The sequence below is a fragment of the Hemiscyllium ocellatum genome, chromosome 4 (genome assembly GCF_020745735.1).
Source record: "Hemiscyllium ocellatum isolate sHemOce1 chromosome 4, sHemOce1.pat.X.cur, whole genome shotgun sequence".
In the NCBI taxonomy this organism is placed as follows: domain Eukaryota; kingdom Metazoa; phylum Chordata; class Chondrichthyes; order Orectolobiformes; family Hemiscylliidae; genus Hemiscyllium; species Hemiscyllium ocellatum.
The window spans coordinates 102,591,291-102,605,956 of record NC_083404.1 but is presented as its reverse complement, the minus strand read 5'-3'; the positions used below and the strand labels follow the sequence as shown (position 1 = coordinate 102,605,956).

The following is a 14,666-nucleotide window of genomic DNA, read 5'->3' as shown; positions in this document are numbered from 1 at the left end:
GTTACGAGAAACTTGGAACAAAACAGGAATTGCTGGATTCTTAACAGGTCTGGTAGCATCTGTGGAGAGAAAGCAAAGTTGATATTTTGAGTTCAGTGAAGGAGGGACCCTCTGCTTTCTCTCCACAGATGCTGTCAGACCTACTAAGTTTCTCTAGCAATTGATGTTTTAGTTGCAGCTTTGCATTCATGTACATTTTGTCTATTAGGGTAGCTTTTCAGTTCTTTGTTACTGCATGTAGACATCACATTCCAGTTCAAAGATTTCCTTCATTAACCTTATACACTGTCTAAACCAAGTTCAATGTAAATACATAAGCAGCCTCTTATATTTTTGTCTTGGCAGTCTGAAGTAGTGTATTAATTATCTTGGCCAATCTTTGAACTGATTTCTCTTTTTTACATTCTACTTCACTTACTCCTGTTTTAGATATATTTTATTTGCCTGACATCTTTCTAATACCTTACACTTTTTATTTCTACATTAATTAATAATTGTGCCTATTTGGTATTTGGTAAATATGACAACAGCATTGATATTACAATGATTTGATGACTATCCTCAAAGGCAAGATCTCTTTTTAAAGTAAAGTTTATGTTAGCTTATTTATGGTATTCAGCATGCTTATTTGTACTATTTAGTTTTTGCAATGCATACTATTTCAAACAATTATAGCATTGAGTCTAAAACTTGTTTTAGAAATATGGAAGGAATGTACAAATTGTGCAGATGTCTGGCACAATGTCCAAGCAGCATTCCCATTCACATGAATATTAGACAATTTGAAGTTGGCCAGTTGCTGAAAATCTGATTGTCATATTATTGCATTGTGTGCACAAGTAATAGATATTTATTGTCGATGAAGAAATTAAGCAGCTACAATAAAACCTATTAACTAGTAGAATGAACTAGTAGAAATGACTGATGCTGTTTATACCAAATACTTGATGATTTGTTTAACATTTTTATGGTCCTGAGACATAAAAAGACAAAAAAACAAGAATCCAAAATCAAATACATCATTGAATTGAAAATGTTTCAACATTTTGTGGTACCAAATCTCTTTCCAGTGTCAAAATGATTGTCTTTATCTGTGTTGGTCTTCGACATGTTTTTGCCTGGAAAATAAGCACTGTCACTGCTTAGCTTGAATATCTGCAGTGCCTCGATAATGCTCTCAATTGTTATTCAACCATTTCATTCTATATTCCACTAATACAAAATGGATAAAATACCGGACGGATTAAAGAATTATTATTGCTAATATGTTATGGTCGATTGTTTTTCGTATCATAACTGAACTTGTATAAAAAAAATTTCCTATGTAATTACTGGTTTTAATTTTGACAAAGAAAAAGCATTTCTTTCAGTAAAAGGATTTTTGGAAACACGGGTTGCATTTTCTTCAATACCACCATTAATAATACCCGCATTAATCCAAATGCACCCTGACCGCTAGAGTATTTTCACCGCCTTCAGTATTTATTCTAAATTTTCCTTTGTTCATCAGTTTTCACGGAAAGATAGATGTCAATTATATTGTCTGTTTCCATCAAAATGGGAGAATGGTCAAATATACAACCTATTCCCGATAAATTACATTGTTTCACTCAAAGTAAATGAATTAATCTGCATTTTCCTTCAAACAACATAAGCGGACAGCAGAATGGCACCCTAATGTGAAAAGGTAAAATACTAAGTAAAAATAATTTGTAGTTGGAAGATGTCCTTGCTAAATAGTCTGCGATAGTTATATGTACGGTTATTTCTGAAATAGCAAGTGGATATCGTGTTTTCGGATAAGTTGTAGCAATTTGCAGCGTTACGGTGACTCATATGGAGGATCATATGAAATTAGTTAAGACAAACACCGTTGCACAAAATAATAAAATCGCCATTATTTTCACTGTTAATTTAGTGGAATAAGCGTAGGAACGGCTATGCCATACCGAAGTTACAAAATATTCGATGCACTGCTGCTTAGTACTGCCACCAGATGGAGGAATCGTTTAATGTTTTACACATTGTCAACTTTACCTATGCTCGCAACAATCCTTAGTACTTAGAATGTACAATGGTTACCTCGTCAGTATTAGAGGAAATATAAATGTGATCTTAATGAATTACCTACTGTACTAACCTGTCTACTGCAGTATAAAACTGTTGCTTTATCTTCGTCATTTACATTTGTACCAAAGTATTTCAGAAACTTTCCAGAACAATGAAATAAATATCGATGAAGCTAGTTTATATAAAAGAGAAAGCGTTTTGAAGTGCTTTTACAGTTTATTTAAATAAGACATCAGTGATTGCAAATCATACTTCATTTCGCGAAATGCACACGCTCTTCATTAAATTTGATTTTTTCTGGGATAATTGCATTTATTCAACACATAGAATATTCTTGCACTGATGTGACCCTCAAGTTATTTTGATATACGTCCTTAAACTTGAATCCTATATATCATGTTCTAGCAATGCACCAGTATGTAACACTAGTGTCGTATCATTTTATACATACATTAGAGGGACCATCTCTGGAGCAAGTGACGAACACCATTCATTGAAATAGGTCATCAATGTTTCTAACTCCTGCTTATCTTAGCATGTTTGTGAAGTATTTTATAGTAAATTCACGTCTACATCTTATTCAAAAAAAAGTTGCCTGAAACGTTGGTAGCAAAATTCATAATTCCAACATTTTTATTTCGTTCTGCGCTTAACGTACAAACACGCTTCGAAACAGTCTGACCAATGCATGACACACCCCCGCAAAACAAACCAAAACAGAACTACATATCCTGAGTGAACGGTGGAAGGGCCTCTTTGGACGAACGGACACGGTCTGGTGTAACGTTGGGGTATGGAGTGGATTGAAAGAGTGTGTTTCTGGGGATGTGTATGTGTGTATTGGCGGGGGGGGGGGGGCTGCTGTGGCGATTGTGGAAACTGAAGAGGTCTGCTTGCTTAATCTTGATGAGGAGGGTTGGGAGGGGCTTTAGGTCAGGAAACATCTGCAATTCCCCCCCACCCCTCCTCAGAGGAAGGTGGTGGGAGTTAAGTTGAGGGTTGGGGAGGGGGGGGGGTGTAGAGGAATGGTGGGGAGGGATAGTTTCCCCGCCCCCTGGTGGCGGGGGCCGGGTAGGGCAGGGCAGAGCGCTGGGCTTGGGCCAATGAGGGAGCGGTGAGGGGCAGGGCAGCGCGCCGAGAGGGCGGGCACCTGGGCGGGGCTCGGCTCTGAGAGAGTGAGTGAGTGAGTGAGTGACTGGGGAAGGGAGGGAGGGAGGGAGGATAATGGGGAGGGGGGGGCGGGCGGAGCGCTGCTCTCGGGCAGACTGAGCGCTGCTGCTGAGGAACGACTGAGTGGCTTTCCAATTTTTTTTAAATATCCCCCCCATCACTTTTTTTTTATTTCACACACTCCCGCCTCAGTTCCCCCCCCCTCCTCCTTCCCTCCCTCCCTCCCTCTCTCTCTCTCTCTATCTCTAAATTCAAACCCAGTCGAAAGGACGCGGGCGCCTGAAGCGGCAGTGGTTTGTCAAATCCCGCAGCGGGGCGGGATGGAGGCGCTGCGAGCCGCTGCCCTGCTCCTCTGCTCGGTCACCTGTTGCTGCTGGTGGGATTTACAGGGCGTGGAGACGGCAGCGCTGTCCCCGGCTGCCGGCTCCTCCTCCCCGGGGACCGGGCTCAGCGGCGGCCCGGGACGCCACACGGACACCAGGGCGAGCAAGCTGCTGCTGATGAAGGAGAACGGTCCGCCCGCCGCCCGGAGCCGCCACCACCGCCGCCGCCGCCGCCGAGCTCACAGCGTGATCCCTCACCACTTCATGATGTCCATCTACACGGCTCAGTCGGCGGCCGAGAGACTCGGGACCAACGCCAGCTTGCTGCGAGCTTCCTCCAGGTCTGCAGCCAACGCCATCACCGGCTTCGTGGACACAGCTGAAGGTTGGTCCAAACACAACACCCCCCCCAGCCGCCTCCTTTACCGGGTCGTGCGTCCGTCTGAACCTTGTTTATATGTTCATCAGATCGAAAATTCATATCTTTATGTGATATGTATGGTATCTTTTAAACTGGCCGCACCGTGTCCGCGGTCAACCACTTTACCGAAACGGCTAATGCACATCTGGAATCCAGTACAGTAGTGGGTTACTGAGCACAGAGAGAGAGAGACAGAGACTACGACTGCTGGCAATTTCTTGCGCATTTTAGCTTCACAAAATTAAATCAGAGGGCTGGATGGTATCGTGTGTGTGTGTGTGGGGGGGGGGGGGGAGTTCAGAGACAATAGAGAGCACTTAGAACGTACGATGTTGTGGAAGCGAAGATCACTTTTTAATAACTCCCTCCTCCTTTGATTTTGTCGTGTCTTGGTTGTAAAATAGTTTGAAAAACACTTTACAATTCACCCTTAAAACCAACAGGGTTCAAAGCAGCTCCACGCCAGGATTTATTGGAGCGTTATCATTGCAGTTGTGATATGAGGATGACCTGCCTTGCGATCCACACGCATTGTGGGAGTTGATGTCCTTTTATTTCCCTCGGCACGCACTGCTCCATACTCTAAACACTGGGCAAAACAGTCAGGGCAGTTGTGAGTCCTCACAACTCATCTCAAAACGTGAAGCGGAAAGATCGTGTTCGATCATGGCTTTTGTTCAGACTGAAACCTGTGAGTTTGATTTGTTCACCAGATTGAGGGGGGGTGGGGGGGGGGGGGGGGTGAAAGCAGCAGCCAGAAGCTGGTTCCGCGGCTATTAAGCTGGCGATGTGACACGGGGGTGTGAATGGACTGATATTTCATAAAGCTGATTACTGTCTGTAAACTGTGAAAAAGCTGCAGCTTCCGAACAGGTTGATAATCGGTTCACGGTTAAACGGTGGATTTCTCAATATGTCAAAACCACACCTCCCTTACAGCCCAGGCAGGCTTGCTTTCCCTCAAGAACTGGTTACAATGAGGAAATGTTTTTGGAGCCGAGCTTGACGTTTACTTGTGACTAATAACATGCTAATTGATGTTAGGTTTTAATGACTGTTGTAAATGCTGTCCTTGCCCTATTATCCGTGACATAGACCCTCCTTTGGCATTACCTGTCTGGTGTTCTGTGTTGAACGGGAGCAGAACACTGATCTACCTCCCCCACCGCCCGCAACTTTCGTTCAATTGATTGGCCATTGGAAAGGGAACTGTGTAAATCACCTTAATTTATTTCGGTGTGATCTTTAATTTGGCGTCGCTTGCCTTGAGGGGTGCTCCAGGTACATGGTCTACCTGTCCGGGCAGCTTATTCCCGCCGTGTTTCCCAGTGAGAGAACCAGAAATAGAATGGTGCCAAAAGTAAGGGTAAGCACTCAGGGTTGGGGATGAGGAGCTGGTTAAACTCTCCGATCACCTGAACAGAGGTCTGAACCCACCTTCAGAGATTCACTGATCGTTCAGAAGGTTCGAGAAAGACCAGTTTTATGGATATTCCGCAACATCCCTCTTTAACAGCCCCAAGCAACTCAAGTCAACCACGGCTTTATCCTTCGAGCCCACGCTCCCTGTCCGCCTTGTGTGATTGTGAAAGTGGTAAGAGCCACAACATCTAAAGTAGTCGCAGCTCTTCACAAGGAGCAAGGGCATGTACAGGACAGCGCGGCGAGGGGGGAAGATTCCTACAGCCAATCCAATGGGGTGCACACGAGATATACAGAGCGGCTGTTACCACAGAGCAAGACCCCTGAAGGCTAATCGATATCTTGGTTTTTGGGACAAATTGAGAAAGCAAGTCTCAAGATTGCAATGTGAAGCCTGTAAAGGATTGTGTGAATCAGTGCGTCCCTTGGAACCTTCTTCCCATGTACCTCGGCAGGTAGGTTTTCTACTCACAGGAAACTGGTTCAAAAACACAACCTTCCTCGATTGAACTATTTCTGAGGGACATCAATTTGCGGCTGTCTGGGCTGTCCAGGGCATGTTGGGAAATGTGCCGTTAACTGGGAACCGATGACAAACCTGTTCAGAGCCGGAGCATTCTCACAGTTGTCTTTATGAAATAATAGGTTTCTTTAAGCTTTGGCATCATAAACGGAATACCTCGTTCAAATGCGGGAGGCAGCTTTGTGGTTCTGGAGCCGACTGGGGTCTAACTTGGTGGTAGTTTCTCGGCTTGGGCCTGTTTGTTGTGAACGAGCGAGAGAAAGTTAGTGGCTGGGCTGCCAGTCTCGCTGATGTGATTTGATGTGTCACTGCTGTGACCTTGCGCTGGACCTTCTGAGGGTTGCTTTGCATAAAGACAGTGATTTGAGTATTTGAACTCAATGATCTAATTGAGTGTTCATGTCACAACATATCAAATATTGTCTGTTCTCCCATAATGACCTGGCCCAGCCAATGGCAAATCCCCCAAACTCAACAGCACTTCCGTTCCTCTTGAACGTTATTTCTTTTATTGCCCACCACCCTCCGTGATCGCTACTTTTGCGAGGCATTAATTGCTGGATCTGAACTGAACAGACGTTTTAGCAACGAAGTCATTTCTTTAACAACAAAAAAACCCTTTCAGTGCCAGCCTCTAATCGACGGCTTCTATTCCAACCGAACACTCAAAAGTTAGAAATAAGTTAATAGACGAGAGGGCATTTTAAAACACACACACACACAAAACAAGTGGTAAAGGACAGGGCTGGAGAAGTATGCGAGTTCATCGTTCGTTACGGTCGCAAGATCAGACAAGAACGAGTTGAATGTAGAAAAATTACTCTTGGCACATGAAGTAACTCATTAAAACGCAGATGGTAGGCGCTGGGCTCGGCAACCCCAGCATTAGAACTTCGAGAGTACAACATGACAATTAGGGGGGAGGAATTCAAGAAAATACGCTGGGGTTACCAGCGACATCTAACACATCAAAAGATGATTTTCCCCGGCCTCATTAACAGCACTGGTGACAACGATTCTGTGCAGCCGTGTGTCACTGTGTGAATGAAGTACATAATCGAATCTGCGGTTGCGTCTTCCAACGCGGGATAATGGTTTCCTTCAGAGAGCTGCATCTGTCTGCTTGAGGTTAAAGACATCATTAGTTGGATTTCAAATCCTTTATGTGCTCCAGGTTTCGTTTGCAGTGTGACACAGCCGCGTTTAACACAGAACTGGGGAGCCGCAGAGCCCGAAACATCAGCCAGTTTTTTTCAGAATCTGTGACGTTGTGTTTTAACCAGAAGAGTGAAGCCCTCCATGTCTTTAGCTAATTCACCACTGCGTAGAACTGAACGCGAAGTCTGTTGTCTTTACAAACTTTTAAGACTTTGGGGAAATGAAATATAAGTAGAGAAGTATTTTAATGGATGAAGAGGGAATTGGAAACTGTTAATTATTTGGTGACCTTGTATTCGATTTGTTTGAGGACCATATAAAAAAAGGCACTAATGTGGAACAGACGCTTAAAGTAACTGCCCAAACAGAAGGTTCCAATCTAAGTTTAATATCACACAGTGCTCAGGGAAAGTGAAGGGAGAGGGGATATCCACGCGATTAGTGGCATCAGCCGACCAAGTCGAAACGTGAACCCTCGGTAAGCAAAGCCCTTGCGTACATTATAGAAATATTTAAGATGTGTATTTTATAGAAACGCTGCTGTTACATAATTGGGTTAAACGGAAGAAACTCGACGAAAGATTAATAGATGACTCTTTCCGAGGTCGCTTTCCTTTTAATCTCGCATTTACTGCGCATAATTTTAACTGCATTTACGGGTTCTATCAGTTTGGAACCGGGGTTGTAATATTGCAACAATTCCCAGCGTTTCAGGGTAGAAGTAAAAGTAAAAACTGACAGTATTCAATGTAAGCCAGAGCTTCACAAATCTCCCTCCCTGTCAACGCAAGTTAACGACATACACCATTTTGTTTAATATAAGATTTCACGAGGATTAACTGCTGGGATTCAACTTTTGTTTATTCCACGGTGTCTGTTAGAACCATTCAATCCTTTGACACTCCGAGACCAGAATCGATGTTGGCACAATGCAGATCGGTTTGTGGTTTAAATTAGTCCGCTCCTGTGCTGGATGGAGAACTATAGAGGCCAGAGCCAATCTCAAGAAGGGAAACCATTTCAGCGCAGGGTGCTGTTTAAGGGCAGTACCGTGTGTTCACAATGAAGCCTGTTACCGACTTGGGGGGATGCGTGAGATCAGGAAAATAGATTGGGAAATGGCAGACTTATAGAAATAGAAGATGATAAGTATACGCGTTGAACGAAGCAAGTGCAGTAGACAGAACTACAAGTTAGAACAACTTACTTTTAATGGCACTGTTAATTTACCTGCAGCGAAAAGGCACTCTTAATTATTTTCAGACTGTCGCCTGCGCTCCAGGGTTGGAAAGTAAATTTAATTATTAAATCCAATCCTGTCGTAGCAACTCAACCAAACCCAGACAAGTGCTGCGGGTCTGGCGTGTGCTGTCTTTATGTCTGAGTGGAAAACACTTATTTGGGATTCCAGTTCAGTGTTTCTTCCCCTCTTCAAAACATGACAAAAGAAGGCCGAGATAACCTCACGGAGCGGAATATGGAGCACCTGTCTTCACCGCATTGTCTCCCTTTGAGAGGTTTTGTGGATGGCACTAAATAGGCGGTCAGTGTTCGGGGAAGCCAGCGGCAGCTCCCTGGAGCCCATCTTCCATTACCTGTACATGGCATTCGTCATTTGGCTGGATCTACCTGTCCCATCCCTTAATTAGTCATGTGTAAGGTGTCAACAATTTACAGCCGTGTGTGCTGAATTCTGCTTGAAGCTTCCATATTTCCCATGGGTTTTTGCGAATTCACCTTGTATCCTGAGTTACAAAAACAACAGTGAAAAATATAACATCTTCATATTTGGGAATAATAAAATAACAATCATTAGGCTGCTTACTATCTTTCTGATATCCTGTCAAGTTTTGTTTTTATATTAGTAAATCTAAATACTTCCTGTTATTGGTATATTAGACTACAAAACAGTTATTTCCTGATGAAGGGCTTATGCTCGAAACGTCGAATTCTCTATTCCTGAGACGCTGCCTGGCCTGCTGTGCTTTGACCAGCAACACATTTTCAGCTGTGATCTCCAGCATCTGCAGACCTCATTTTTTACTACAAAGTAGTTATTGTTGACTGTCTGCAACATCCGGCAGTTCGCCACAACACCCTCCTGTTCACACCCTGCTCGTGTCTGTTCCTAACTCAGCTTCAGCCCCACTGTACTCTCCGTTCAAGGAAAAAGTTGAAACGAATTCAGGGAAGGACAATGCAGCACTCTGTGAAGAAGCTCTGGTTTAGAATGAGCGGAGTGCTCCACAGAGGCCAGGTGGAGGCTTCTTCGTGAATACCCATCTCAGACACCGACTTTCTGTAGATTTACACAAAATATCTCAGGTATTCACACGGGAAATCCACTGCCCATGTGGACTATACCGCGCCTGGAATCCCCTGTCCTGTCGGCGTGAAGGTGAATGTTTCCCTCTCTATAATACCAAGAAGGAGCCATCCTTTTCTTTTAAAAGTGAAGTTTTAATTCCGTTCCGTGGCAGAACTGATGTAGTGAAGGGATGAATTGGGTTCACAAAGCTTGACAAGTCTTTCTGCCTGATGTATGCACACTCACGGTTTGGCCGCATAATCTGGTCCACACGTCAGCCAACCTGATCATTACAGGAAGACTTCAGGAGGAAGGGTGACCACGGCTCTCTGAGCAGGAGGGAGGGAATGGGGAGAACGTGTACGGGGAAATCAATCTTAACAGTACTGTTCCTTGGGAATGATAATAAACTCTGATGTTATTTGCCTGTTAAATATATTGTGCAGGTAATAATTAGAGGAGATTTGAATTTAAAAGGTCCCGATAAAACGAGAAGTTGGATTTATAAACGTCAAACAACTTATTTGCAATATGGGGAGGGGCGGTGTGGTTCTTTAATTTAGAAAACATGGGGAACGAATACACGGACAGGCACCAGCCATGAATGAAGACATGTTAAGTGCTCTCTCAATTAAAGTGTGTACGTTGGAGACAAGAACATAGAATTATTCATCTGGTTCAAATCTGTTAAAATTGGCAGAGGTCGGTCTTCGTGGTATTGTTTGATTCTTCTCTGGAAAGGAGGGCTCACAGACAATTCCCCAATATGACACACAAGTGCCCCTGTCAATAATAATGGTCTCGGTTTTGAACATTTCACTTCGAATGCCTGCGGTCCAAGTGAACCGAGCACCAGCTGGGGGTCGGTGGTCGGACGTTGGGTTAGTAAAATGACTGAATCGCTTGAGTACATAGGTGTCTTAATCCATCACGTCTCTGAATAGCAGCAAAGATAAACAACAAACTTTGAATTCGGCGACGAGAATTTATGCATAAAAGCATTGTGCTCGTAATCGGGGAGCAATATGTCGGTATAACTATACAGCTGTTGTGTGGTATCACTTAGAGAGCTTCCCTATCCGTCATTAATATCTGCAAACAAAACAGATACTGAGGGAGCAGAGACTTCTGTCGTTCGAGTTCTTACAATGTTCTTAAAATTGGGGGGTGGGGGAATCACTACACGGAGTTTCCAATGTAGTGTAAAACTGAAGATGTTGGGTTTTTAAAAAATACGCGTTGATTTTCAACACACTGAGCTGAACACCTTCTGAATCTACTTTGTAATGAATGTGTTGCCTCCTTGTACCCCCCCCCCCACGCCCCCCAACAAGCACTTTCTGATGCAAATACTGCAAGTGTTGGAAATTAAACCTTTAAGCTAACGTTCTGGAGAAACGCGTCTTTGAAACGAAGAAGTAAGTTCACTTTTCCAGTCCAATGTGATTTCTTGTAAAATAAACTCAGCACCACTACTCATTGATATTTTTTGTAGGACCGACATTTTGGTGCCTGTATACCGATTCACTGGATCGTCCCACATGCAGGCGGCTGAGCGGTGACTCATTATTTCCGACGACAAGGGGTTGTACAGTGATTTCTCTGGAGTGATTGTGGGTGGGGGAAGGGGGTTGGGGGGGGGGGGGAGCGTGCGTGTTAAAATGCACATCTGCAATCGATATTAAAACACTTCTTCGATAGATGTTCTTATATGGATAAGAAATTGTACTATGGTTTCAATGGGAGGTGTACATACTGGAGGTTCCTTGTTCCATACACATTAGATACATTTTGATCATTTAGGATTGCAAGACCTTTTAAAGCGCCAGCTGAGCTTCTCTTAGCAATGTCGACAATTCACAATGTCCATGTCTGGGAGGTAAAGACAATCGAATCCTTTTAATTATTACCTCGGCAGATTATTTGGATAAGGATTGGCTGCTATTTCTGTGGGGAACTCCCAAATCAGCATTGTTTCTTTATGGCCCATTCAGCAAAACACACTTAACCTCCAAAGTTTCAACCGCAATGGCACAGACAAACGAAACATATCAAATACTAGAGTACCACAACTTCCAGAGGGATTAGGCACAAAAACTCCAACAGGCTGGGCCGCTCCATTTCTGTTCCAGAAGCTGAAATATTAAACCGATACAACCCCAGATGCTGGAAATCCGAAACCAAAACAGAAATTGCTGGAAAAGCTCAGCAGGTCTGGCGGCATCTGTGGCGAGAAATCAGAGTTAACGTTTGGGGCCCAGTGATCTTTCCACCTCTCATCCGGCAATTTCTGTTTTCAAAGCTGAAAAATTAGCCAGGAATAGTAAATTGATGAGGATATCAGTAACAGCCCACAAAGACTCGCGCGAAAACTTAGCCTCTTTAAATATGGAATCCAGGTCATAGTCAGGTTTCAGCTTCATAACCTGTTGTCATATACAAGTTTTATTGGGAGTTTGAAAAAAAGTCCCGGGAAAGCTTTGTTGGGTTCAACCTGTTTTGCCGTGCTCCTGACTAGCAGTGGTTAGCACTGCTGCCTCACAGCACCAGGGTCCCGGATTCGATTCCAGCCTCCGGTGACTGTGTGGAGTTTGCATATTCTCCCCGTGTCTGCGTGGGTTTCCTCCGGGTGCTCCGGTTCCCTCCCACAATCCAAAGATGTGCAGGTCAGGTGAATTGGCCATGCTAAATTGCCCATAGCACTAGGTGCATTAGTCAGAGGGAAATGGGTCTGGGTGGGTTACTCTTTGGTTGGACTGAAGGGCCTGTTTCCACACTGTAGGCAATATAATCTAAGTACGTGGTTCAGCCTTTTGAAAAGCCACCCACAATCGGACCCGAATTTAAAATGGCAATGCGTTCATTACATATATAATATGTCATTTGCGAGCATATTACTCTAGAAATGTTGAACCAGGCAGATTCGAGATATAAAAATGTGCAGCTTCTGTTGAAAGTAACTTTAAATCTTATGTGCTTGCGCTGATGTGAGGTTCAGTGTTAGTGATTCCTATCTCATTAGCGTTCTTCACATCTTGAGGACATTCGTTGAACTCATGCGGCAATAGGGCGTTAGGTAACTCGGCGCTTGCCCTCTGAATATAAATCAGACTTCCTTTTTATTGGTAATTTAGGGTATAACCCTTTCATTTTTTAAAAAAAATAAGAGGGCTGTTTGTATTCAGTCCAGCGGGGCGGAGGCTGCCAGTGATGGAGCCTGTGATAAGATTCGTAAGTGAAAATATCAGCTTTTCTCACTGAGAGAAACCCCCCTTGCCTTTTAAATAACGACTCCAGTTTACATCCAGCCTTTTAATGTCCGACTTGTGTTTTTTCCCCACCCCCCCTCTTTCTACAGACGATGCCGTGGATTCACATTTAAAGCGGCAACAGTATTTGTTTGATATCGCAGCGTTGTCGAACAAAGAGGAATTAGTCGGGGCCGAACTGAGGCTCCTGAGGAAAACGCCCGAGCAATTTCGACAGACGCTGTCAGGTCTGTACGACTTGGAATTGTACTCCTGCCTGAGCGAGGGCCAGCCGCCCAAATTGCTGCAGTCCCGCAGCCTTCACATGCACCAGGCGGATGCACAGGGATGGGAGGTGTTTGATGTCTGGGGGACACTTCAGCTTTTCCACTCCGCCCAGTTCTGTTTTGAAATGCAGGTGACCTCCGGCCAGGGCGAGCGGGACATTGACCTGAGGCAACTCGGGTTCGGTCGGAAGGGGAGGGCGCCCCAGGAACGAGCCCTGCTGGTGGTTTTCACTCGGACTCGGAGAAGGGAGAGTCTCTTCAGCGAGATGAAAGAGGGCATCAAGTCCTCGGAGGGCTCTGCCGGCGACCTCCGGTTGCAAGCCAGGCGGAGGAGGAGGAGCAGGCGGACCGCGTTCACCAGCCGCCACGGGAAGCGACACGGCAGGAAGTCCAAGTCCCGGTGCAGTAAAAAACCCCTCCACGTCAACTTCAAAGAGCTGGGTTGGGATGACTGGATAATAGCGCCCTTGGACTATGAAGCTTACCACTGCGAGGGGGTGTGCGACTTCCCGCTCAGATCCCACCTTGAACCCACCAACCACGCGATCATCCAAACGCTGATGAACTCCATGGACCCGAACTCCACGCCCCCGAGTTGCTGCGTGCCCACCAAGCTGAGTCCGATCAGCATCCTGTACATCGACGCGGGCAACAATGTTGTCTATAAACAGTATGAGGACATGGTGGTCGAGTCGTGCGGCTGCAGGTAGCAGAGTGGGCCTGGTTCCGGGGAGGGGGGAGGGAGGGAAAGCGAGCCTCCCGGGTGGAGTAATTGAGGAGAGCGCGGGGGCTGGTCGCTTGGTGGAGCACAGCCGCGGTTGGACATGTTCTCAAATAGATGTGGCCCTGCCACCAGTGCTTGCAAGTAAAACATCAGGGGAAGAGAGAGAGAGAGAGAAGGCGAGAGGGGGAAAACACTCCAGAATGTTCTCTGTAATTTATTCCTATACCAGTCATTTAATACACTACCTGCAATTTACCTGTAAGGAGATATCTAACCCCTCTGCACCCAGATATTATCACACACTATAAGGTGTCATATTACCAGCAAGAAAAGGGGCTACGTTACTGGCAGAGACAGAGGACCGAGGTGGAAAAAAATGTCCTTTAAATCTGTGCAAACCACTCAGTGCTAGTCGCAGCAATTGCAGAGACGGCTATGGTGAGTCCTTCCACATGTATTCCTACCCACACTCCACGGACTAGTGATGGCCTGCCGCATTTCCCCCATCTTTTAGAGAATAAGATCAATGCAAGTTGCTGAAGGATCATTCAGTGCGATTGGAGGTTGGGTGGGGGGGGGGGGGGGGGACACGACCCCCACTAACCCCCTCTGGGATGATGCCAGTCATGTGCGGATGGAAGAGAGCTGGAGGGAGGCTCATATTCACTCAATCTCTAATCGCGGTTTGAGCCGGGTGGCACCTGCTGAAAGGGGTGGGGGAGGGGGTGTTGGTGGGAATAGGGAGATGGGGAACATCTTAAGACCAATTCCTTTCATGGCCTGGCATGCGGAGAGTAATGGGACCTCCAGCACAAGGCAAAACTGGAAGGGAAATTCTGTTCCCTTTTCGCCGCGATTATCTGCTGATCTCGTTCACCTTTTGAAAAGTGAGGGTAATTTACCAAACACACACAAACACGGTTGAAGCTAATGAAAGGAGAGAATGGCTCCGCTCTCCCAGGTTTCTTGTTAAAGAGGGTTATTCCCGCCTTCTGACATTCCGACAAGATTA

The 14,666-nt window shown here is 45.2% G+C and overlaps 1 protein-coding gene across 1 annotated transcript; it reads left to right on the top strand.

Annotated features, from left to right (window-relative positions):
* The first annotated feature begins 3,701 nt into the window (after nucleotides 1-3,701).
* On the top strand, nucleotides 3,702-13,640 carry LOC132815472 (growth/differentiation factor 6-A-like). Its single transcript, XM_060824431.1, has 2 exons — nucleotides 3,702-3,948; nucleotides 12,754-13,640. Exons 1-2 carry the CDS (start codon nucleotides 3,741-3,743, stop codon nucleotides 13,638-13,640), a joined length of 1,095 nt encoding a protein of 364 aa, XP_060680414.1. The 5' UTR covers nucleotides 3,702-3,740.
* Nucleotides 13,641-14,666: the final 1,026 nt, after the last annotated feature.